Genomic DNA, 27503 nt, shown 5'->3' on the forward strand with positions numbered 1-27503 from the left:
CACTCGCCCCTCCCTCCCTCCCCCTCTCCCTCCCCTGGTCCGTCAGATATAAATTTTATTATAGAATATTTAAAAATAAACGGTACAAAAGATTTGAGGAGTCAGTTGTCGGTCATTGGGGGAACATACAGAGTATGGGGAGGATGTTGTTATGTCAGGGTTGGCAGCACACATAATACATATAGACTGTGATGTCTCGCCTTTTTTCAGACCAGACGCCATAGCCAGCACTGGGATCACGGAGCCCGCTCAGATCACCGCGGCAATTATGAGCACTATGATCACCACGCCTATTGGAATAATGGGTTGAGATCGCAATGCCCGGATGATGCAAAGCAGTGCCGCGAGGGGTTCTGGGTACATTGCGTCAGGCCCCTCCCCCGCCGTCACAGCAACGGCAGACAATAGATTCGCGCCTTTTTACCTGGGTTACCTGTGCAGACAACATACCACGCCAAGCATTGAGCCCGCTCAGCTCAGCTCACCGTCACCATATCTCTTCCGGGTGCCGGCAAACGTGGGACTGCATTGCTAAACAGCAGCAGCAGCTTACTGCCTTTTGGCGGTAGACGGTGCAGCATGACTGGTAGCCTTCATTGGCGATCTGGGTGCTGGCAGCTGTGGGGCTGGCAGCCGTAGGGCTGCATTGCACCAGCCCCTTGCCTTTTGGTAGAAGATGGTATATTACGACTGGTATCCGTCGTCGTCGTACTGCAGCGGCTGTCAATCATGGGCACCCGGGCAGACAATGATGGTTATCAGTCGTAGTATGCTATTTTCTGCCAAGTGCCCAGTATTGTCTGCTAAGCACCCAGAAGAGGCCGATGGCGATCTGGGTGCTGGCAGACATGGGGCTGGCAGACGTGGGGCTAGATTGCTACACAGCAGCAACCCCTTGCCTTTTGGGCAGTAGATAGCATATTATGATTGGTATCCGTCGTTGTCATATTGCAGTGGGTATCAGATGGTGCAATAGACCTGAAGGCTAACTGCCAAGCGCCCAGTATTTGCTGCCAAGCACCCAGAAAATGCCAAGGGCTATCAGTCATGCTGCACCGTCGTCTTAAGATGTAAAAAATAGATTTATTCTCCATTCATTTGCTTCCCCCCTCCCTCCTGCTAAACCCAGGCTTTTGAGTTCAATCTTTGGGGGGGGGGCATTCTGTGTGACAGTTGTTTGTGTTTCCCTGATGCAAAGCCACCTTTCTTGATTTTAATTCCCTGTACCTGTACGCGGTGTCACTCGCCCCTCCCTCCCTCTCTCCCTCCCTCCCTTCTTCCCCTGGTCCGTCAGATACTACTTTCGCGCCTTTTTTCAGACCAGACGCCATAGCCAGCACTGGGATCATGGAGCCCGCTCAGATCACTGCGGCAATTCTGAGCACTACGAACACCACGCGCATTGTCCTGGAAAACATGCAGAGCCTCCTGGACATGCCAAAGCCAAACCAGGACCAGCTGAGGAGGAGGCGATTGCAGCGCGGCGACGATAGTGATGAGGAAATTGACATGGACCTCTCACAAGGCACAGGCCCCAGCAATGTGGAAATCTTGGTGTTACTGGGGCAGGTTCATGCCGTGGACCGCCGATTCTGGGCCCGGGAAACAAGCACAGAGTGGTGGGACCGCATCGTGTTGCAGGTCTGGGACGATGCCCAGTGGCTGCGAAACTTTCGCATGCGTAAGGGCACTTTCATGGAACTTTGTGACTTGCTTTCCCCTGCCCTGAAGCGCCAGAATACCAGGATGAGAGCAGCCCTCACAGTGGAGAAGCGAGTGGCGATAGCCCTGTGGAAGCTTGCAACGCCAGACAGCTACCGGTCAGTCGGGAATCAATTTGGAGTGGGCAAATCTACTGTGGGGGCTGCTGTGATCCAAGTTGCCAGGGCAATGAGAGACCTGGTGATATCAAGGGTAGTGACTCTGGGAAACGTGCAGACCATAGTGGATGGCTTTGCTGCAATGGGATTCCCAAACTGTGGTGGGGCCATAGACGGAACCCATATCCCTATCTTGGCACCGGCGCACCAAGCCGCCGACTACATAAACCGCAAGGGGTACTTTTCAATGCTGCTGCAAGCCCTGGTGGATCACAAGGGACGTTTCACCGACATCAACGTGGGCTGGCCGGGAAGGGTACATGATGCTCGCGTCTTCAGGCAGTCTCTTCTGTTTCGAAAGCTGGAGGAAGGGACTTTCTTCCCGGACCAGAAAATAACCATTGGGGATGTTGAAATGCCTATCGTGATCCTTGGGGACCCAGCCTACCCCTTAATGCCATGGCTCATGAAGCCGTACACAGGCAGCCTGGACAGTAGTCAGGACCTGTTCAACTACAGGCTGAGCAAGTGCCGAATGGTGGTGGAATGTGCATTTGGCCGTTTAAAAGCGCGCTGGCGCAGCTTACTGACTCGCTCAGACCTTAGCGAAAAGAATCTCCCCATTGTTATTGCTGCTTGCTGTGCGCTCCACAATATATGTGAAAGTAAGGGGGAGACATTTATGGCGGGGTGGGAGGTTGAGGCAAATCGCCTGGCCGCTGATTACGCGCAGCCAGACACCAGGGCGGTTAGAGGAGCACAGCAGGGCGCGGTGCGCATCAGAGAAGCGTTGAAAACCAGTTTTGTGACTGGCCAGGCTACGGAGTGAAACTTCTGTTTGTTGCTCCTTGATGAACCCTCTGCCCCTCCCCCACCACCCTGTTAACTCTACTTCCCTGCAAACCAACCACCCCACCCTCCCCTACTACCCTCCCCCCTTCGAGCACCACTTGCAGAGGCAATAAAGTCATTGTTGCTTCACATTCATGCATTCTTTATTACTTCAGCACACAACTAGGGGGATAATTGGAAAGGTAGCCCGGGATGGGTGGGGGAGGAGGGAAGGAAAAGGACACACTCCAATTTAAAACTTTAAAACTTATTGCTATGGAAATCATCTAGGGTGGAGTGAGTGGGTGGCCGAAGGCCCCCCCACCGTGTTCTTGGGCGTCTGGGTGAGGAGGCAATGGGACTTGGGGAGGAGGGCTGCTGGTTACAGAGGGGCTGTAGCGGCGTTCTCTGCTCCTGCTGCCTTTCCTGCAGCTCAACCATACGCAGGAGCATATCACTTTGATGCTCCAGCAGCCGGAGCATCGACTCTTGCTTTCTGATTACAAGTTGACGCCACCTCTCCTCTTCAGCCCGCGTTTCAGCACGCAACTTCTCCTCTTCAGCACGCCACCTCTCCTCTCGCTCATATTGGGCTTTTTTTAAAATCAGTCATTGACTGCCTCCACGCATTCAGCTGTGCTCTGTCAGCGTGGGAGGCAGTCTGAAGTTCAGTAAACATTTCGTCACGCGTCCTTCGCTTCCTTCTTCGAATATTCACTAGCCTCTGCGAAGGAGTAAGATTTGCAGCTGGTGGAGAAGGGAGAGGTTGTTAAAAAAGATACATTTTAGAGAACAATGGGTAGACTCTTTCACGTTAGATTTTGCTGTTCACAACATCACACAGCACATGTGCTTTCGTTACAAGGTCGCATTTTTCCTCTTATATTGAGAGTCTCCTGGTTTGCTGTGAGAGATCACTCACGCAGTGCCAGGACACAGATTTCAGCTTGCAGGCAGCCATGGTAAGACATATAGTCTTTGGGCTTTTTTAACCTTCTTAACATGTGGGGATGGTTTCAAACAGTTCTGCCCTCATTTCCCATACCAAGCACCCGTGCCATTTAAAATGGGTTTGCAATGTAAAAGGAGGGGCTGCGATTTCAGGTTTAACATGCAGCACAAACCCAACTAACTCCCCTCCCCCTCACACCCAATTCTCTGGGATGGTCACTTCACCCCTCCCCCCCACCGCGTGGTTAACAGCGGGGAATATTTCTGTTCAGCAGACCAGGAAGGGGCACCTCTGAATGTCCCCTTAATAAAATTGCCCCATTTTAACCAGGTGACCGTGAATGATATCACTCTCCTGAGGATAACAAAGAGCGATAAGGAATGGATGTTGTCTGCATGCCAGCAAACACCGGGACCATACGCTGCCATGCTTTGTTATGCAATGATTCCAGACTACGTGCTACTGGCCTGGCGTGGTAAAGTGTCCTACCATGGCGGACGGGATAAGGCAGCCCTCCCCAGAAACCTTTTGCAAAGGCTTTGGGAGTACATGAAGGAGAGCTTTCTGGAGATGTCCCTGGAGGATTTCCGCTCCATCCCCATACACGTTAACAGACTTTTCCAGTAGCTGTACTGGCCGCGATTGCCAGGGCAAATTAATCATTAAACACGCTTGTTTTTAAACCATGTGTAATTTTTGCAAAGGTACACTCACCAGAGGTCCCCTGTGTGCCCTCAGGGTCTTGGGTCAGTTCGGGGGTTACTGTTTCCAGGTCCAGGGTGACAAACATATCCTGGCTGTTGGGGTAACTGGTTTCTCCGCTTCCTTGCTGCTGTGAGCTATCTATGTTCTCTCCATCCTCATCTTCCTCGTCCGCCGAACCCGCTTCCCCGTTTGCAGAGAGGGACTCATAGAACACGCTTGGGCTAGTGGTGGCTGCACGCCCTAGAATGGCATGCAGCTCCGCGTAGTAGCGGCATGTTTGCGGCTCTGCCCCGGACCTTCCGTTTGCGTCTCTGACTTTGTGGTAGGCTTGCCTTAGCTCCTTAATTTTCACGCGGCACTGCCGCGCGTCCCTGTTATGGCCTCTGTCCTTCATGGCCTTGGAGATCTTTTCTAATGTTTTGCCGTTTCTTTTACTGTTTCGGAGTTCGGCGAGCACTGCTTCATCTCCCCAGATGGCGATCAGATCCTGTACCTCCCGTTCGGTCCAGGCTGGAGCTCTTCTGCGATCCTGGGACTGGGACTGGGACTCCATCATGGTTACCTGTGCTGATGGGCTCTGCATGGTCACCTGTGCTCTCCACGCTGAGCAAACAGGAAATGAAATTCAAACGTTCGCGGGGCTTTTCCTGTCTACCTGGCCAGTGCATCTGAGATGAGAGTGCTGTCCAGAGCGGTCACAATGAAGCACTGTGGGATAGCTCCCGGAGGCCAGTAATGTCGAATTCCGTCCACACTAACCCAATTCCGACCCCCTAAGGCCGATTTTATCGCTAATCCCCTTGTCGAGGTGGTGTTAGGAAACCGGTTTAAAGGGCCCTTTAAGTCGACAGAAAGGGCTTCGTAGTGTAAACGTGTCCAGGCTTAAGTCGATTTAACGCGGCTAAAGTCGACCTAAACTCGTAGTGTAGACCAGGCCTAAGAGGCAGAGAGAAAAGCATAACAGGTATGTCGGCTAGGGTGGATTTTTTTTTTTTTTTTTTTTTAAACACTCCTATCCAGAAAAACTTTTAAGTGTGGGTCAAGCCTAAGCCATGCTGGCAGAAGCCCAGTTTTGTCAGTGTAACTGCATCTACACGAGGGGCTTTTGCCAGGACAACATATCATCACATCCTTAACTAATGTAGCTATGTTGGCAAAAGTTTGTATTGTTGATCTGGCCTGAGAGGCAGACTGGGAATAAAAAGATCAGAGATCAAGCAGCAAGAGCAGTTAACTTGGGGCGATGGAAATATAATGTAATTATAAGCAGAAGGTATGCTTGGAATAATACACTGGAAGTGAAACTATTTTAAAAGGACACAGTCAAATAGGTTTATAGTTATATCCGACCTATATTTTGTTTATAAACAGTTTGATCCTTCTCCAGTTGCCCTTTGATTTGTCTCTTTCCCCTTTATTTAGTGAAACACAATCCAGCAGAACTCCGTTTAGTTTTATATTGTAATATTTAACTCCATCAGTGATACCAGCTCTGTTCTGGGGGATGGGTTTTGTTAGAGTGATTGCCCTTTTAATGCTAGGATATATATTTCTGTTTATCTGCTGAACAAATAGAACTCTGTACAGTTCACTTGCAGAAACTCTCAGACCACTGCTGAACGCTTTCAAAAATTCCACCCCAACTCTGCTCTCACAGAAGTCAAAGATAAATTCCTCTCTGACTTCAGTGGGAACAGAATTAGGCCAGGGCTGAGCACTTTTGAAAACCCCATCCTGTGTGTGTGGAATTTATTATCCTGTTAAAAGAATAGTATACCTATAACCAGAGAACTGGTGGGTATGACAAAGAATTGGTGAATAACTTAACAAACTCTGCTGCATAATTATTTGAATACTGTTCAACCTACTCTAGAGTGAGTCAAATACTTTATTAATAAACTATCAAAAATCCATCCAGAATTGCTGAATATTTTACCAGTTGAATATTCAAACAGCAACACGCATTGTTTCTGATCTATTTCATGTTTAGCCATTCAGCAGGAACTTCAGCATAAAGCCCATGACAAAATAAAACTGGTGGCTAGTTGTGTATGTTGTCATAAAAAAACAGCACACCAGTTATCCTCCGTCCAAAAGTGCAATATATTAAGGGCACTGGATGGTCCTTGCTGGTTTCACTTGAAAAGGGGGATAAAGTTCATCCATAGTATTTCTGTAGAAATAAGCTATTGTATTTCCAAACTACAGCCCATATTATTCAACTTACGAGCAGGCAGACTGCTGCACCTGTTGAGAGCCCCATTGACTGATATGGGATTCTGTGTGGGCGTGGCAGTCCATTGGTGTACAAGTAGCAAGAACAGGGCCCGTTTCAGCTACCTTTAACAAGAAAAGGTAAACCTAACAGGGGTGTGGCTTTTGATACAGCACTGAACTTTAAGTTGACATTGTAAGGATGGATTAACTATTGATTGTAAAACACACTGGCGCATACTGGAATTTAACACACTGGCAAATAAGACACCACTCTCTAAGTAGCTTTGAATGTTTCCCGTGAAAATGTAACAAGGACTGTTTTGTGGTCTCTTCTCTTTGGGTAGATTTTTTTTTTTTTTTAAATAATAAAAAAAACTAGTGGTGGTGAAGTGTCTCTCTTTTCATGTGTGTATTTTACTTTGTGTTTTTAAAGGTACTGGTTCACAAGTGACTTCCCCCACCCCTTAAGGGCTAGGAATCTTAGCTTTTGCTTGGTGAGTTTCCTTGCAGACATGGTGGTTGGGGGAGGAAGTGGAAATTTGTGACGACTGCCTCTTTTCCCTACACTGCAAGTGAAAGGTGTGATCGTTACGCTGGTAGGTATACCCGTGGTAGCTTTAGCAGTATAGGTGTGGCAACACAGGCTAGCAACTGGAGTATGTGCCCAGAGTCCCTGGAGGGCCCATGCCATCACAACTATGCTGCCATTGTTACCTATACTAATGAGATTAAAGCTTGCATGGGTATGTGTATCCTTGCTACAATCATATCTTTATTTGCAGTGTAGCCATACCCTAAATGGCCAACTCCATGTGTATCACTGAATACAAATGTCCGTGCTGAGGTTCCAGAGTCTAATCATAGGTCTCTGACCATGTAACTCCCAGACCTTGTCAAAAATGTGCATTAACTTTTTGGGTAAAAAGTAAGGCTGCCAAACTATTATAAACATTAATTGTGATTAATCGTGTGATTACAAAAAATTAAAAATGAATTGTGCTGTTAAAACAATAATAGAATAACATTTATTTAAATATTTTTGGACACAAGTCAAAACATGAAGGGGTATACAAAGGTTTAGCATATCAGGTACGTAAATATCTTGCAACGCTGGCTACAACATTGCCATGCAAATGCCTGTTCTCACTTTCAGGTGACCTTGTAAATAAGAAACAGGCAGCTTTTTCTCCCGTAAATGTAAACAAACTTGTTTGTCTTAGTGATTGGCTGAACAAGAAGTAGGACTGAGTGGACTTGTAGGCTTTGAAGTTTTACATGGTTTTGGTTTTGAGGGCAGTTATGTAACAAACAAACAAATCTACATTTATAAGCTACATTTTCATGGTAAAGAGATGGTACTACAGTACCTGTCAGAGGTGAATTGAAAAATACTATTTCTTTTGCTGCTTTTTCCAGTGCAAATATTTGTAATAAAAAATAATATAAAGTGCGCACTATACACTTTGTATTCTGTGTTGTAATTGAAATCAATGTATTTGAAAATGTAGAAAAACATCCACAAATATTTACAATTTAAATTGGTATTCTATTATTAACAGTGCAATTAAAACTACAATTAATCTAGTTATTTTGTTTTGAGTTAATCACTTGAGTTAGCACTGACATGTAAATAGAATGAAGGTATTTCAACTAGTAAAATAAATATATATACATTCAATATGTTGAATGAATATTTTAAAACACAACTGTTGAGTGTGTGTGTGTGTGTGTGTGTGTGTATAAAAATATAAATAAATACAGTTTCCCCCCCTGGTTTTCATCAAAACCAGAAACTTTGAAGTCTTTATTTTTTTTTTTTTTTCCGTTCTCCCTCCCTCCCTCCCATTCTTCTCTTTTCCTTATTTATTTTTGCAACTCAGTGCAGTAGGATAAACTGTCTAGATTTTTTTCACCTTTTCTTTAATTGCTCTGTAATTTCTCAAAGCTTCCTCAAATTTGGAAATGATAGTTGCAAAAGGAGAAATGAAACTCTTTAACTGTTACTGTGTAACTCTTTATTAGAGAAGTGTTGAGAAATATATAAAGAACTGAGAGAGGGAGGGAGAAGGGGGAGGAATCTGGAAATAATTCCCAATCCCTGTGAGATGAAAACTTCTTTTTTCTTTTTTTTTCTTTTTTTTGGGGGGTGGGGGAGGAGGGGAAGGAAATTTTGCTTTTTTTTTGGACCAGATTTAGCAGTTTTCTTAACTGCTGTTCAATTCCTGCCAGCAAATGATCTAGAACTGCCCCTCGTATCCTCTTGTGGTGGTTTGCAGATATTTGGGGATGTTCCGTAACTCTGTAAAGTATTGTAAATTCACTCAGATCTGAGGAGACTGTCCCCCTGCAGAATGGCTGCTGTGACACCCATCTTTATCAGGGCAATCGGTAGAATGCAGTGGTGTACATTTCTTGCATTCCTGTTGCCCTGCATCAGGTCAGTTGAGCACTGACATGTAAATAGAATGAAGGTATTTCAACTCCCTTTAGATTTATGTAACAAACAAGAGATGGCAAAGCCAGCAGACAGCAATAAGTTTTATTTTTCTCTAGGTAACCTTTTTAATGCAGCTAACACAGATTAGCCCTCCTTTGCTTTATTCTTTTTTCCTCTTTACTTTCCTTGAAATTGGAGCTTCTTGTGGGGTGTTTGTGTGGTTTTGGGGGGTGGTGGTGGTAGTGGTTGTTTGTTGTTGTTTATTTTTAATAATTTCTCTCCCCGCCCCCCCCCTCAGGTGTCCCTTCCTTCTGTGTCTTACACAGAAAAATTGTTTCCTCCAGCCACAATTCTGAGTAAATCCATAGTAGAAGAGTATACTGGTGTGCATTACTTTTCTCTTGCTGCAGTACTGGAAATACCCTACTGTTGAGCCCTTTCTTTGCTGTCAGCAGTCATATAACTGTTTTTAGTCAACAGCTCACCTCTGCAGAAGTGAGATGTTGAACATTGGTAGAGCAGGGCATCGGGATACTAGGGTGGAAGTTGAGAGTTGATGTTGATAGGGGGACAGAAGGAGGGGGCTGAATAGGGAGGAAGGTTGCTGGGAGGGTTGTCTAGTGCATTTAACTGATACGTAATTTGTAACAAGACACCTGCCACCCTATTGTGTTTGCTTGTATGTCATATCCCATTCCCTCAGCCTTCATCTGATTTTTGTTTTAATAGAATGTGTGCTTTTGGGGCAAGGACTATGCCTTCTTCGGTGTTGGAAAGTGCCTAGCATGCTTTGGACTTTAACACAATATAATTAATTATAAAACCAGTATATCCTTCATTTAAATTGCTGATATGAAACTGTGGAAAAATACATAAGTGCATTTGGGTTTTTTTGTGCTCTGACAGGGAATGCAAAAGAAATGTGGCTATTACTATAATCTAACTGGATTTAAGTTTAAACAAATAAGGGAAAAAATGTCTTTTTGGTAGGCGCTATGGTAAGCAGCAGAAGTGCTAACAGAACGAGTTATACTATTTTTGAGGAACACAGATACTTTTTTTTATCGATCTATCTATCCTACGTATTCCGCTACTGGATTAGTGAAGAAGATAACTATAATAGCTTTCTGTATAGTGTTTTTCTATATCAAAAGACAATCTAGTATGTTAGAAAAAGACTGTCAAATATTTAACCACACCTTCCATTTTTGTGTATCTATGTAGAAGATACATGATGGGGTGGTATACTATTATTTATAAGACCTCAGTGCTTCATAGGGATCTGCTAGCACAGGTCTCTAACTACTCAGAGTCCCAGACCTGGGAGACTCTGCTCTGCCCTTTCCTTCATAAGCATTGGGATTCCTCTGATCAGAAACCAGATACAGGGACTGAATATTTCTGAACTACAGCGTGAGTTTGACTTGAGGTTCTAGCTAAAGAAAGAGAGGGATGGCAAGTGGAATATAAGTTAGAGGATCTATTCAAACTAATCTTCTGAAAGAAAAAATTCAGACAAACCTGTAGTCCTACAATGTGATCAGCAGGGAATGAAGCTCGCTACTATAAATGCATTTGCTACGGTCTTTAAACATATGGCTGTTCCCCATTTTCTCCTCACTAACTAACTGTGAAGCTTCACTTGGAGTCTTTGTACTGTACAAATCAATCATTTAAAATGGCTTTGTCATTTCACTTTTTTTTTTTTTTTTCAGGGCTTTTAGCTCGACTAGAGTAGTGCATTCTGTGGTGACATCTTCGTAAGAAACTGGCTTTCTTTTTTTCCCTTAAGCGCTAACTTGAAAAAAAGTCAGGTTATTTGTATGAAAGACGCACATATTTTGTCTCTTCTTAACCTTTTTATTCTCTCCTCTGCTATTACTCAGTTCTGTACTTCTCCAAATCTTATGCCGTGACATTTGTGAGTTGTGAATTTCAACAAAAAATACAGGATCCTTCTCTGTAGGCTCATGAAAGGAGGGAAGGTAGAGAATAATTTTGCTGATCTTTTATATATCTATTCTGAATGGACTCTGGGTTGGAGGGAAAGTAAGCATTCTGTTTAGTGCCTTTCATTTGGATGTGGCTATTTAGTCTGAATGTTTCCATTGGCAAATTTAATGTGTTCAGTGTATGTTCTATAGAACAAGGGTCGGCAACGTTCGGCACGTGGCTCGCCAGAGTAAGCACCCTGGCGGGCCGGGCCAGTTTATTTACCTGCTGACGCAGCAGGTTCGGCCAATCGCGGCCCCCACTGGCCGCGGTTCGCCGTTCCGGCCCAATGGGGGCGGCGAGAAGCGGCGCGAGCGATGTGCTGGCCGCGGCTTTTCGCCGTCCCCGTTGGCCTGGGACGGCGAACCACGGCCAGTGGGGGCCGCGATCGGCCGAACCTGCCGCGTCAGCAGGTAAATAAACTGGCCCGGCCCGCCAGGGTGCTTACCCTGGCGAGCCGTGTGCCGAATGTTGCCGACCCCTGTTCTATAGAGTAGTGCCTCATTTGCGTGCAATCTTTTGGAAAGTCAGGGTTTTTTTATTTATTCTTGAGGGTAGCTGTCTGGATCTTCTCTCAACAAAACTCTTGCAGAACCTATTAATTCTAATTCATTTTTTAGACTCTGCTAATATCCCATTTATAAATATTTTTTTAACTTTTGCAACATACTTTGTGATTGAGCAGAGGCAGGGGGAAATATAGTGAAGTATTCTATAATGGTAAAATTGGTCTAATCCAGAGGTTCTCAAACGGGGGAGGTGGGTCCCCTTGGATGGGAGGGGGTTGTGGAATGTATTCTGGGGGGGCATGAGAAACTTTAGGGAGAAAAAAACCTCACTACACACATTTTACCCCACAGCAACAAATAACTGGCAAAGCTGATTCCTCCAGATATATCAGGTCTTCAGATGGCGCTGTGTGTTTTGATGGATTTCTGCTAAGCTTGCATAGTATTCTACGAAGTCTTTACCTTAATCCATTTTTCTACAACATGATGTGCACAATTAATTGTAAGCATGCATCACAATCACAGTTTTGCTTTTGCTCTTATTAGAATGAATCAAACGAATGAGCCAAACTCAAGTGAAAAATACAGAAGCCGAAATTGATTCAAGTAAAGTGCCTCTGCCACTTTTATCAGTATATGTACTTGTGTGGCGGGAGGGATGGGGGGCGTGAACTACTACAGACACAAAGAAGGGGGGCGCAATCAAATAAATTTTGAGAACCACTGGTCTGATCTGACAGTGAGCAGAACAGGTAATGTGTAAGTATTACTCTGTTCAACACGCCCTATAGAACATAAGAAAAGTCCTAAAGTGTTTACCCTGGGTCTGATATACCAGTACAATTCAGGATAGCAAATGGAATAAATGTGTGGCTATTTATAATAATTTGCACACTTACATTGTCCCTTTGATCTGCGAATCTTAGTGTTTTGCAAACATTAATTTAATTAAATGAATAGCCAGTGTGTTTGCTATCTACATTCTCGTGATGGCGTAATTGAAATAATTTGTTTTCTCTGAATTAATTTTTTTTGTTGGGCATTTATAGCTCCTAAATTAATACTGTTGGCTAGATTTGGTTAGTGCCTGTACTAGCAGACCAGGGGCTTATGTGAGTTCCTCTCGCATATGCAAGGTTTGAATGGTACTTTTTACTCCATTGCACAAGAGGTAAATGAGTACTCAAGGTACAAGGCAATGGACCGCTGGAATCCATTTTGTTTGTATAGCACCTTGCTTTCTGAAGAATTGTAAAGTATTTTAGACTGCTATGTCAGCTATAAAGGGCTCCTTTCATCTGCTGCTGAAAAGAACTCAACTCTGGGATAAAATACAGCACCTACTTAACAGCTCCCGGACACCCTACATAACAGTTTTAGGATGTGAAATAGAAGAATATCATTTCTAATTGAAATTGCAGAAGGAACTTGGGTAGGCAAAAGATAATTGAGTTGGATTCGGCCTTCAGACCGGGGTTGACATTACTACCCTTTTGTGACACTGAAATTTTAACATCCATAAGTGATCAGGAACGTGATCATATGTCTCTCGAGAACAGAGACCCAGCTCAGAACATACCTTTATGCACCATTCGAGTCCTCTTCACATGTGTGAATCTCACCTGCTGTCATGAGGATTTGGTTCAGTGCATTCTGAGAAGGAAGAAGTGCTGTCTTCAGAACTGACAAAACCAATTCCTGTTTGTACCCTGAGCTTTCCTGGGTTTACTGTCCAGACCAATTCTATATATCTTGTGAGATGTGATAGATTGACACAGCTCAAAGTGTTATGTATGTCTGCTAGTCATACGCTGCCATATAAATACTATCCTTCTTGGTAGAGTACTGGAGGCTGTACTGCAGCGCTGTATACTTCTTGTGATGCAAGTGAAGCTAAAGCTATTTATATACACACTATAATCTGATTTTTATCCAAGCCTCTTGGACAAATATGAGACGCTTTCTTAAATGCTTCTTTTTGGGGGATGGGAGGAAATCTGGTTTTTGGTGGCTATAATTTTAATTACACAAATATGCTACTGAGAGTCAAGATTGAAATCTACTATTTTATCTTGAATACTTTATTTTCTATCACTTTATCGTGATATTATGGAGGTAGGCGTTGAGACTCTTCAGGGGTGACTCTACACATCAAATACATAGAACAATTCTTTCTGTGCAACTTGTGTCAGAAGATAGATAGTATTTCTTGTAGGACATATAGGTATGTTTGACTCAGCATGTGCATTATTTTTTTACCTTCAGGCTTTTGTGGAGGCCCAGAATAAGCTTACAGTGCCCTTTCTTGAGCAGTGTCCTGTCAGAGGGTTATTCAAAGAACGAATGACTGAGCTCTATGACTATCCCAAGTACAGTTGCCACTTCAAGAAAGGAAAAAGGTATGTAAAGAAGCTGTTGGGTGCTTTTAGATCATAAAGCTGAATTCTAAGACCTGGTTATAAGTAACAACTAGGATTACTAAACTGGAAACTGGGGAGGGGGGGGCTGAGGAAATTTTGCTATTTTTACTTTGTGCAATTGACAGAACTTTACGTAGTCATTTTCATTATCTTTCTTTGGATATTCTTTTGCTCAAAAGACCCTTAAATATCAGCAGAGGAGCTGAAAGTCATACTGTTTAACAAGGATTTAAAAAAAGAAAATGGGACTATAAGGGTACTCATTTAAAAATTTTAGTTACTGACAATTTTGCCAATTTAAATCGCAGCTTTTGTTCCTTTTAACTAGGCAAGGGTAGAAAGGGGGATGCTGATTTGGGGGCTTTCCTCAACTGCAGAGATGGAGTTGCAGCTTGGGTTACCTTGTCCTATGACATCGCTACAGAGACATGCAGCAGTTCTCCAGCAAAAAGAGCAAAGAGCAATGTCCCATATGGACATTTATTAATTGTAAAAATCCATAAAGAGCCCTTTCTATCTTTCAGTTCAGCCTTTTTTCAGTCAACCAATAGGTTTTGATGCTTTCCCACAACTATCCACAGGTGCAAGGAATTCCCCTATCCCCCTTCCATGCTGCTTCACAGAGATTGGGAAAGGAGGACTACTCAGAAAGTGGTTTTGTTACACAAAGCCAGGGAGAGGAGCTGTAGCTCTTCCGATAGCATCCCTATCTGAAATATGTATTCACTATCCATTAGTAATGATCAGCCTCATGTGAGAGACTAACTTTAAAAAAATTGTGATTGTGATGTACCACTTTTAATCGTATTTATCCAGATCTAGAGATTACATGATATAAAAAAGGCTTTCTCATGTACATCTTACTCAGTTGAAATAAGGCCTATAAATTTCTTATGGTTATAATATTTAGAAATTCATAAATCATATCATTTCAACTATAAGATAAGAAATAGCAGCTGCAGCTAAGCATCTCTGAAACAGCAGCTATTACAGATACTCTTTAAAAAGCTGAGAGAGCACAAAAAGTGTTCTGGGAACAGTGGTCCAGTCACGCTAATTTAGTAAACTAGGAAGTGAAAATACCTGGCAACACAGAAGTGAAATTAACTTTAAGAAAACAAACAAACAAAAAAACACTTTTGTAGTGATAATCAAGATGACCCATTTTAGACAGTTGACAAGAAGGTGTGAGGATACTTAACATGGGGAAATAGATTCAATATGTGTAATGACCCAGCCACTCCCAGTCTCTATTCAAACCCAAGTTAATGGTATCTAGTTTGCATATTAATATTAAGTGTGCTCACACCTTCTTGTCAACTGTCTAAAATGGGCCGTCTTGATTATCACTACAAACGGTTTTTTTTCTCCTGCTGATAATAGCTCATCTTAATTAATTAGCCTCTTACAGTTGGTATGGCTACTTCCACTTTTTCATGTCCTCTGTATATATATCTTCTTACTATATGTTCCATTTTATGCATCTGACGAAGTGGGCTGTAGCCCACGAAAGCTTATGCTCAAATAAATGTGTTAGTCTCTAAGGTGCCACAAGGACTCCTGTTCTTTTTGCAGATGCAGACTAACACGGCAGCTACTCTGAAACCTGTCTCCTGACACTTATTGCTGTGTTAGACCTTAGCAAGGAAATGCAGGGAAACGGTTTCAAATGCAGTTTCTTTTATTTAAAACTTATCAGCCACCAGATACAGTGCTCAGGATGGAAGGAAACCTAAAGGAGTCATTTGCTCTAGGAAGCATATGAGGGGAAAAGTTTAGAGAATGAAAACTGTGAATTATTATTTTAAAAACTTTGTAATAGTAATATTGAGTGCAAAGGTTTTCTAAGGTAAACTGTCCTATGAAGCTTCCCTAACTTGCTAAGATGTCAAAATTGTCAAACTGTTCAGTGTCATGTTGTAGTGTGGAAGTGACTTCATCCTCTGTTGTGTATATAGTATGTGTGTGTTTGTTTGGTTTTTTGTTTTTGTTTTTTTTGTTTTTGGTAGAAGGTGGCTTACATGAATTCCACATCCCTTTATTCCAGAAGTATTTGGATACTCTGTTGTAAAGATGTCACTACTGTATGGCTTCTGTTTGTCTTTTATGGCTTCTTACCAATCTTTCATACCACCTCCTCCTCCTTCTTTTTCTTTTTCTAGCTGAGCTGGAAAATAAAAATAGAGTTTCTTTTTTACTCACTCAGTTTGTGTTTTCCAGGTATTTTCACTTTTACAATACTGGACTACAGAACCAACGAGTATTATATGTGCAAGAATCCTTGGATGCTGATGCCAAAATATTTCTTGATCCAAATAAGCTTTCTGATGATGGCACTGTGGCTTTACGAGGTCAGTGAGGCAGGAGTTTTTTTAAGAACAGAGATTGGGATTATTTTGAGGCTACAAAACTATAAAAGTTAGGGTTTGGTTTTTTTTTTTTTTTTTTGTTATCAAAAATAATGTTCATAAGTATTTTTGTGGGGAAAGCTATGGGGTCTGATTGGGGTTTTGTCTACTTAAAAAAAAAAAAAAAAGGCAAAAGATAAAAAGATGACTGCAAGGAATTCTCATTACTTCAAAAATTTCCTAATGATTATATGTATGGGGAAAGAATATCTAATGTCACTTGGGTAATCTTTCCTCTTTCTCTCAGAACAGGCTGTTGGCTTTCTGGATTGTTTTATAATCCTCATATGCATTTGTGTGATGGACACCTCTAATTCTCAGGTGCCTCAGCACTTTCTAGTGTAGTTTCTTTCAAATGTCGGTTCAAAGTATTTGTCCAGCTTTATGCCAGAAATGATAATTATTGGGCAAGGCAGAGTGGGAGTTCTCCAGAGTAGTGCTTTGCCTCTCCACTGATTGTCTATCCAGTACAGAGTCCAGTTAAAGATGCTGATCTACCTTTTACAAAAGTTTTTGTATATTAATTAAGCTGTACCTGTGGCACAGTCATGTCAGCCTCATGCTACATCCAGGCACAGCCCAGCTGCCTTGAACAAGCAAGGAATGTCTCTAACTTGAGGCAGAATCCTAGTGAAGGCCAGGCAGTATGTAGTTTTCACATGAGTTAGCAGGTTGAGTTAGAGTGTGTGAGGGAGCTTAGGGCTTACCTTAACCTACTAACTCATGTGAAATGTACCCTCTGTAGGCTGAACATTTGGCAATAGTGACCATAATGTAATTAAATTTAACATCCTTGTAGGTGATGAAAATATCAAAACCCCCACCACAGTAACATTTAACTTTTAAAAAGGGGAACTACACCAGAATAAGGATGCTAGTTAGATGGAAATTAAAAAGAGCAGTCACAAAGGTAAAATGCCTGCAACCAGCATGGAGCCAACTTAAAAACACTATAACAGGCTCAGACTAAACGTATACCCTAAATCAAAAAAGACAGTGGGAGGGTCAAAAGAATGCCACCGTGGCTAAACAGTGGAGGATGGTAGAGGCAAAAAGGCATCCTTTAAAATATGGAAGTCAAATTCTAATGAGGAAAATAGGAAGGAACATAGACACTGACAAGTAAATTTAAAAAATATATATTAAGGGAGTCCAAGAAAGCATTTGAGAAGAAACTTGCTAAAGATGCCGAAACTAACAGTAACTTTTTTTTAAAGTACATCAGAAGCAGGAAGCCTGCCAAACAAGAGTGGGGCCACTAGATGATAGATGTGCTAAAGGAGCACTCAAAGAAGACAAGGCCATTGCAGAGAAACTAAATGAATTCTTTGCATCGGTCTTCACTGTAGAGGATGTGGGGGATATACCCACATTAGAGCTGTTCTTTGGTAGCGACAAAATCTGAAGTACTGTCCAACTTGATGTGTCAATAGAAAAATTTTAGAACAAATTCATCAATAAACTGTAGTAAGTCACCAGGACCAGATGGTATTCACCCAAGAGTTCTGAAAGAATTAAAGTATAACCTTACAGAACTAGTAACAGTAGTGTATAACCTATCACTGAAATCAGCCTCTGTACCAGATGACTGGAAGGTAGTGAATGTAATGCTGTCTTTTTAAAAGAGGCAATCCTGGCAATTACATTCAGGTGAGCCCAAATTAAGTACTGGTACCCAGTACTTATGTAAAGGGAAGTCATGCCTCATTGATCTATTAGAATTCCTGGAGGGAGCCAACAAGAATACAACCTAATATCTTTCTTTGACAGTTCAACAAGCCTTGTGGATAAGGGAGAAGCAGTAGATGTGACATATCTCGAATTTAGTAAGGCTTTTGATACTGTCTCACATGACCCTCTCATAAGCAAACTATGTCAATATAACTTAGAGAAACCTACTATAAGGTGGGTGCCCAACTGGTTAGAAAACTGTACTCAGAGAGAAGTTGTAATTGGTTCACTGTCAAGCTGTAAGGGCATATTGAGTGGGATCCCACAGGAATCTGTCCTGGGTCCAGTTCTATTCAATATCTTCATAAATGATTTGGATAGTGTCATAAAGAGTACATGTATGAATTTTGTGGACAGTATGAAGCTGGGAGGGGTTGCAAGAGTTTTGGAGGACAGGATTAGAATTCAAAATGATCTTGACAAACTGGAGAAATGGTCTGAAATAAATAGGATAAAATCAATACGTGCAAATGCGAAGTACTCCACTTAGGAAGGAACAATCAATTGCATAAGTACACAATGGGAAATGACTGCCTAGGAAGGAATCCCACAGAAGAGGATCTGGTGGCTATAGTGGATCACTAACCTAAATATGAGTCAATAACGTAATACTGTTGCAAAAAAAACCAACGAACACCATTCTGGGATGTATTCGCAGGAGTGTCGTAAGCAAGACATGAGAAATAATTCTTCTATTCTACTCAACACTGAAAAGGCTTCAACTGGAATACTGTGTTCAGTTCTGGGCACCAGACTTTGGGAAAGATGTGGACAATTTGGAGAAAGTCCAGAGGAGAGCAACAAAAATGATTAAAGGTCTTGCAAACATGACCTACAAGGAAAAAATTGGGTTTGTTTACTCTGGAAAAGACTGAGGGGAGACATAAGAGTCTTCAAATATGTAAAATGTTAGAAATTGGAGGGTGATAAATTGTTTTCCTTATCCACTGAGGACAGGACAAGAAGTAATAGGCTTAAGTTGGAGCAAGGGAAATTTAGGTTAAAACTTTGTAAGTGTAAAGGTAGTTGAACACTGGAACAAATTACCTAGGGAAGGTGTGGAATCTCTGTCATGGGAGGTTTTTTAGAAAAGATTAGACAAACACTTGTCAGGGATAGTTTTGACAATACTAAGTCCTGCCTCAGTGCAGGGGACTGGACTAGATGACCTATCGAGGTCCCTTCCAGTCCTACATTTCTATAATTCTGTGTGGATAAGGGTGATCCAGTTGATATGGTGTACTTGGATTTTCCAAAAGCCTTTGACAAGGTCCCTCTGAGGAAACTGAGAACATGTCTACACTGTGATTAAACACAGGCAACTGGCCTTTGTCAGCTGACTTGGGCTCCTGGGACTTGGGCTATGGGGCTGTTTAATTGCAGTGTAGAGATGGTTGGGCCTGGGCTCTGGAACCCTTCCCCCTCATGAGGTCCTTGAGCCCAAGTCTGAACACTACACTGCAATTAAACAGCCCCATCGCACGAGTCAGCTGACATGGGCAAGCTTCAGGTGTTTAATTGCAGTGTAGACATATCCTAAGTAGCCATGGGATAAGAGTGAAGGTCCCTTTGTAGATCAGTAACTGGTTGCAAGATAGGAAACAAAGGGCAGGAATAAATAGTCAGTTTTCACAATGGAGAGGGATGAAGAGTGCAGTCCTCCAAGGATCTGTATTTGACCTGTACTGTTCAATATATTTTTATTAATTATCTGGAAAAGGGCATGAACAGTGAAGTGGTGAAGTTTGCAGATGATACAAAATTATTCAATAAGTCCAAAGCAGGCTGTGAGGAGTAACAGAGGGATTTCACAAAACTAGGTAACAGGGCAACAACGTCAGATGTAATTCAACATAGATAAGTGCAAAATAATGCACATGGGGGAAAAATAATCCCAACTATACATATATAATAGATTCTAAATTAGCTGTTATCACCCAAAAAAGTGGTCTTGGAGTTACCATGGATAGTTCTCTGAAAACATCAGCTCAGTGCATCTCAGCGATCTAAAAGGCTAACAGTATGTTTGGAACTATTAGAAAAGGAATAGAAACTAAGACAAAAAATCGTAATGCCAATCTATAAATCCATGGAGCACCCATGCTTTGAATACTGTGTCCAGTTCTGGTTGCCCCATCTCAAAAACGTTCTAGTGGAACTGGAAAAGGTTCAGAGAAAGGCAAGAAAGATGATCACAGGTAAGGAACAGTTTCCACATGAGGAGGGACTAAAAAGATTAGGGCTGGTCAACTTAGAAAAGAGACAACTATGGGGGGATATGAGACAGGTCTATAAAATCGTAAGCGGTATGGAAAAAGTAAATAACACTTCGCTGTTCACCCTGTTTATTTACCTTTTCAAACAATACAAAAACCAGGAGTTACCTGATTAAATTAAGAGGCAGCAGGTTTAATTCAAATGAGAATGTCCTTCTCTCACAAAGCACAACTAACTTGTGGAACTCATTGTCATGACGTATGATGGCCAAAAGTATAACTAGTTTAAAAAAAGACCTAGATACGTTCATGGAGGATTAGTCCATCAGTGACTATTAGCCAAGATGGTGAGTGATCCAACCCATGCTCAGGCAACCCTAACCCTTTGACTAGCAGGGAGTGAAAGACTGATAGATCATTCCATAATTGCCCTGTTCTGTATACTCCTTCTGAAGCTCTGTTGGGAGACAGGATAGTTGACGATAGTCTGGCTCAGCATGGCAGCTCTTATGTTCTTACTTCAAGCGAGTTAACACCTTTTTTCCTATTGAAGACAAGGCCTCATGAGCTATAAAGGTAGGTAGAGGGGTGGTGCGCCTGTGCACAGGGGTGAAGGAAGGCTTTTTAAAAAAATAAATAAATAAAGCTTAATTTAATTTGTAATTATATTGCTAGTGGAAACACCAGGCCAAATTCAGGCCTGGTGCAATCCATTCTCTTCAGTAGAGTTGAGTTTGTTTATAACCAGACTGAATTTGTCCCTCAGTGTCTGGGCCAACATCCATCTAAGGCTCTTCTGAAAGATGTTGCAGAATCTTGTTTTCCTCCCATGATTCAGGTAGAACTACATACATCTCGGGTCTTTTCCAACTAATTCTATTAGGTCTGATGGTGCACAATTTTTCCAGTTTATTTCTCTATATTTTCTATTGCTTTGCAGAGTCTAACTTGAAATGACTGTCTCTGGAATGGCAATCACTTTCTTTGAGAAAGTTTGTCCTTTATGTCAGCCTACCTGTATCCCTTTCAAATTAATAAATTATAAGCCTGCCCCTCTACTGTCCCCCAGTAGCCACAGACAACTGAGGAAAAGGCTCATAGTTCAGATAGTTGTTAGTAGAGTGTGCTCCGCATTTGTCACCTACCAGTCTTTCTTTGTGTAAAAAGGATGGCATGCTAAGCTAACTCTCAATCAGTGAGCTGTGAACTTCTGACAACCCCCCAACCTAAAGCAAATACTCACCAGCAACCACACATCACTGAACAAAAACACTGACCCAGGAACCTATCCTTGTAACAAAGCCCGATGCCAACTCTGTCCACATATCTATTCAAGTGACACCATCATAGGGCCTAATCACATCAGCCATACCATCAGGGGCTCGTTCACCTGCACATCTACCAATGTGATATATGCCATCATGTGCCAGCAATGCCCCTCTGCCATGTACATTGGCCAAACCGGACAGTCTCTACGCAAAAGAATTAATGGACACAAATCTGACATCAGGAATCATAATACTCAAAAACCAGTGGGAGAACACTTTAACCTGTCTGGCCATTCTATGACAGACCTGCGGGTGGCTATCTTAAAACAGAAAAACTTCAAAAACAGACTCCAACGAGAGACTGCTGAGCTGGAATTGATATGCAAACTAGACACAATCAACTCAGGGCTAAATAGGGATTGGGAATGGCTGAGCCATTACAAACATTGAATCTATCTCCCCTTGTAAGTATTCTCACACTTGCTTCTTATCAAACTGTCTGTACTTGGCTACCTTGATTATCACTTCAAAAGTTTTTTTTCTCTTACTTAATTGGCCTCTCAGAGTTGGTAAGACAACTCCCACCTGTTCATGCTCTCTGTATGTGTGTATATATATCTCCTCGATATGTTTCACTCAATATGCATCCGAAGAAGTGGGTTGTAGCCCACGAAAGCTTATGCTCTAATAAATTTGTTAGTCTCTAAGGTGCCACAAGTACTCCTGTTCTTTTTGTGAACTTCTGGAATCTCCAGGGACTCCAGAAAAGTGAATACCATGTGTTTGGGAACAATTGATTGTACTAAAGATCCCTTCATATCTCCAGAACGAATTACGAACCAGCGCTGATGAGATCTTCTGGGGGTAAGCGGGTGATCCTGCTAATTATGTTGACCTCTCTGGTCGTTAATGAATACTTGAATATTCTGGGTGAAGTAGTATCTTTTATTGGAGCAAGTTCTGTTGGTGAAAGAGACGAGCTTTTGAGCTACACAGAACTGTGTGTAGGAACTCTAATAAATTATAGATTGGTCAAACAGTGCGAATTTTGAAAGCTGCATTTGGAAAAAAAGTGTGCTCCTTCCCAATTTAATTACAGACAGGTTTTTAGGAGGGAGCGACTTGAACACTGCAGAGCCCACCAGTAAAGTGCAATGCCTCCTCAATTCAGCCGTGGTTTACTCTAAGCAATGGATTGGAAGTGACAGACGCACTAAATAGTTCCATCAGTGGCAGCTCTGGGAGTAGAAATTAAGAGTCCTGCCTCGCTGTCTTTTGGGATAACCACTAGACAGCACTCCTTCTAGTTACTACATATGTGTATAAATAACTTGCATCACCACTTCATGTTGGAAGATGGTAAGATGCTTCCAACCTAAAGATATGCAGTAGATGAGAGATGGCCAGCAACCAAAGATCACTGGTGCTGCCAGTGCATTCACTACTAGTTGCTGGCGGAGGGAGGAGCCACAACCTACTTCAGTAGTTTAAAACCAAAAAAAAAAAAAAGTGTGCTCTAAACGTTTATTTAAAAGTGAAAGTTATTTTTTTAATGCTTTTCAACTTTAAACTGGTGACATGCTTCTGTCTGTCTGTCTGTGGCAAATGGTAGAAAGTTGTGCAGCCAAATAGAAAGAGTGATCCAGGCATTTGTTTGTCTTTATCTATAGGTTATGCATTCAGTGAAGATGGTGAATACTTTGCTTACGGTCTGAGTTCCAGTGGCTCAGACTGGGTAACTATCAAGTTTATGAAAGTGGACGGTCCTGAAGAGCTTCCAGATATGCTGGAAAGGGTTAAATTCAGTTGCATGGCTTGGACCCATGATGGAAAAGGCATGTTCTACAACTGCTATCCAAAACAAGATGGGAAAAGTGATGGTAAGTATGCCTTGAATCAGTGGAGAAAAGTAACCCCTTTTTTCAAGAGGTGGGTGTAATAGTGGCTAGAAAATTGTTTTACTTGAGCACTGTTTAACCACATCCATGGCAAGTTGCCCCAGGAAATTTCCTTAGGCAGTTGAGAAATGTGTAGAATATTGATTGACCTCTTGATACTCACTCCCCTCTGAGATTGCTACTTCTACAAGTACTGTATACTGCACTCTCCATTCCTGCAAAGACTTAACGTACATATGCGTTCCCTGATCATCGTGGTAAAGGTGTGTAAGTCTTTGAATGATCAGGGCCTAAATCCATATACATGATTTTCCTTTATAAGTGTTTTTTTCCTGTCTCTCCTTTTTGTCCTTTGTTTATAAAAAAAAAAAATTTACTCATCTTTCTTTCCACAGTGAGGTTTTTGAAGATCTTGTACCAAGCACTTTTTGTTAAACATACTGGGAGCAAGTCTTTCTCTTATTTTTACACATTCAACTGCAATGGAACCAAATTTGGTACCTTGCCTTGTCCTTTTTGCATTGAAATAATGCTCTAAGTTCAGAAGTTAAAAAATCACATTGCAGTGCTGTAGTGTAAATCTAGAAGTATTTGGTAAGGATTGAGTTACTGACTAAACTGCATCTGTCTGTCACTCCTGAACATTTAAAACAAACGGTTAATGAGAAGGAAAAAAAAAAGAAAAACAGGAAATGCAGCCTAAATGTTAAATGCCCAAAAATTACTGGGCCAATATTCTTTTTTACCTTGATTTGATTAAACAAAATCTAATGGCATGGATTCCTATTTTCCTATCCCAAACTTTATGTAGCACTTCATGCAAAGCCTTAAAATATCACTTCTTGATTTTCAGCAAGTATTATTATATGAACACTAACTGATAACATTGGTATCGCTAGGATATTATCTTACTAAACATCTAAATATCTTACTTATTAAAAGGGATGACTATAAATGGCATCTCATGTTACATGATGCCAAAACCTACTCAGATATTTTGGACTCCTTGAATAATGTTTGCAGTTACTGATGGCTTCCAGAAAATGGAGCATGAAACAATGAGTCCTGAAATTAGCAATATTTGTCATACCTGCTTCTCCCCTGAATACACACCTTTCTTGTGTAGTGAGAATAAGAATGGCTGCTGACCCGTATCCGGCTGCAATCCTTGAATAACTCCTTTCACCACAAGTGTGTGTACGGAGGCAGAGAAGCTTGCAAAAAGTTTATGGTGTTAATGAAAATTAAATAATTCCCTTCTGAATTATACCAGGCACTGAGACCTCCACTAATGTGCACCAGAAGCTGTTTTACCACATCCTTGGGACTGACCAGTCAAAAGATGTTTTATGTGCCGAATTTCCTGATGAGCCAAAATGGATGGGTGGAGCTGAGGTAAATTGCACACTTTATGCATGTTCAGCCTCTTTGATTAAGCCAAACTGTAATATTTATTACAAACAAAAAAATCTATGTTAAGACCATTATTAAGGTTGCAAAGTCAAAGGTTCAAAAGTTAGGAAGTGCCAGAATTAAAGCTACTTATACAGTTTTAATTCGGTCGTTCTGTGCATCTGCATTATGATACAGAATTTAATTTAATGATCTCATACTATTTTTTTTTTTTTTTTCCCCCTTGGGATCCTGCGTCATTCAGCACAAAGTTTGGACAAGCTCTGGGGATGAAGCAGGGTAGTGTAGTGAAGGAGACTGTTGTCTATAGGCCCCCTGGCTTATTTGTTGTGGAAGTTGGAAGGTGCATTGCGAATGAGGCAGAGTATGTGCAGGAAAAGAAGGGAGGGTTTCAGGGATAAAGCAGGTGAATGCTCTCCTGGAGAATTGGATTTTATCCTTCCCTTGCCACAGAATTCCTATGTGATGCTGGACAGGCCATGTAAGGGTTGGTCTACACTGTGGGGGAGGGATGTAAGAAATGCAACTTCAGCTATGGGAATAGCGTAGCTGAAGTCGACGTATCTTATTTCGACTTACCTCGGGTCCTCACGGCGCGGGATTGACGGCCGCGGCTCCCCCGTCAACTCTGCTACCGCTGCTCGCCCTGGTGGAGTTCCGGAGTCGACGGGAGCACGTTCGGGGATCGATTTATCGCGTCTAGACGAGACGCGATATATCGATCCCCAATAGATCAATTACTACCCGCCAATTCGGCGGGTAGTCTGGATGTACCCTAAGTCACAATTTTTACAGGTGATCACTAATTGTGACTGCCTCATCGTATGGAGCCTGACATGAGACCTGGAGGTCTGACTTGCAGAGGTGCTGAGCACTCACAGCTGAAACTGAAGTCAACGAAATCTGTGATTTGAATATTAAGTATATATAATATATAATGTTAAATACTCTGAGAAATCAGGTCCTAGATGTCTTAATTTGGGTACACAATTAGTTAATACTTTTGACCTTGGTCTCGGTGTCTCAATTCCCATCTATAAAATGGGGATAATAATACCCTTCATCTCATAGCTTCCTTGTGAAGATAGATTAATGTTTGTGCAGCACTCAGATGCTATAGTGATGACTACTCTAGAAAAGCCTGCAAGGAAATTAATAGTTGTCTTCAGGGTGGGATTTGAATAGTGTTAAGCAAATAAGCAGAGGCCACACACTGAATAATAAAGATAAAACAAAACATTGAATAGCTGCCATTTAGTGAGCAGCATCCTATGGTACATGGAACGAGGCAGGGTTTTTGTGGAAAAAATTACATGTGATTAAGTAGTTAAAGATACTATCATAATTAAGGCTAAGATTTTTGTCATGGATATTTTTAGTAAAAGTCATGGACAAAAAAGATTCACGAAGCCATGACCTGTCCGTGACTTTTACTAAAAATATACCTGACAAAATGGGGATCTGTGGGTCCCCACACTGTCTGAAGCGGGGCAGCTGCGCAGGGGCTAGGAGCTGCGGGGGTCCCCCACTGCCCGTGGGGGCCGGGAGCTGCAGGGGGTTGCCCACGGTGGCCGGGGGTTCCCCCCAGCTCCTGACCACTGCAGGCTGAAGTCCATGGAGGTCACTGGAAGTCAGATTCTGTGACTTCCATGACCTCCATGACTAAATCATAGCCTTAATCATAATGCATATTCAGAAGGTGCCTGAATTAAGGTTGCATAGGTAGGAACTGCCAGAATTAAAGTTAAGTTGTGAGTGCTTAACTTTGCAATCCTAATGTTCTTTTAACATAGTTCTCTGTGTAACTTCCTGGGTTGTGTGTGGAGGGGGGCTTTTTTTGTTTTTGTTTTAATTTTTTAAGGCACACTGAAAAAACAAATGCCATCATATGGCGGCATATTGACACCCACATAGGTCATCAGCAGGGTTGGAAAGTTGAGACCAACTAAACAGACCTCTGCCACATGAACTAACGGAATAACTGATAGCAGTAGTAGGTTGTCATCCTCTATGTGGACCAACACCCGAGGGGGGTGGAAAATTGCCAGTGGATTTCACAGGTATCTGCTGACTGTACAGTATTGGTGAGACTTGGGATTCTTGGGCTCCATTCCATGCTCTGGTAGGGAGTATGCTCTAGTAGGCACAGATTCTTCTTCTAGCTCTCCAAACATGACTCCAACTGTCCATGTCCCAGTCCTGTCTCTTCCCCACTCCAGCTCCCATTCTCCTCACCTAGCCAGTCCTAGGCTTCACTCCTTAGGTTTCTTACCTATCTTACCACCCAGCCAGTAGTTCCTGCCCCTGAGTGGATGGATGTGATCTCAGTCTCTCTTCTCCTCTTCCCCCTCCTGTTGATTTACCTTACTCTTCTCGTCGGAGGTAGAGTACAGAGGTCGACTGGAGAGCGATCTGCTGTCGATTTGTCGGGTCTTCACTAGACCCTGCTAAATTGACCGCGGTGGCTCGATCTCAGAGCGGCAATCCCGTCTGTACTGTAGATGTAGCCTTAGTTTCCTTGCTCAACGAGTTTGTCTTCTCTATCCATCCAGTCCCATTGTTCCATTCACCACCCCTTAGTCCAGCTCGTATCCCTTCTGCATTCCAGTCAGGAGCAGGGGAAATCATTTGAGAGCACTGGGGAGACAGGTTCCCATGCTCTCAGTTTAGGTGACCAGACTTGGCA

General features: G+C 42.3%; 1 protein-coding gene across 1 annotated transcript in view; it reads left to right on the plus strand.

Moving 5' to 3' along the window:
- PREP (prolyl endopeptidase) overlaps positions 1-27503 on the plus strand; it is a 162269-nt gene that overhangs the window by 14473 nt on the left and 120293 nt on the right. The window contains exons 3-6 of the mRNA XM_026653937.1: positions 13729-13862; positions 16104-16234; positions 23177-23386; positions 24678-24799. Of these exons, the coding sequence (XP_026509722.1) occupies positions 13729-13862; positions 16104-16234; positions 23177-23386; positions 24678-24799 (597 nt within the window). The remainder of the gene's footprint in view (positions 1-13728; positions 13863-16103; positions 16235-23176; positions 23387-24677; positions 24800-27503) is intronic.

This window comes from Terrapene carolina, unplaced genomic scaffold (genome assembly GCF_002925995.2).
Source record: "Terrapene carolina triunguis isolate 2854851 unplaced genomic scaffold, T_m_triunguis-2.0 Scaffold42, whole genome shotgun sequence".
In the NCBI taxonomy this organism is placed as follows: Eukaryota; Metazoa; Chordata; order Testudines; family Emydidae; genus Terrapene; species Terrapene triunguis.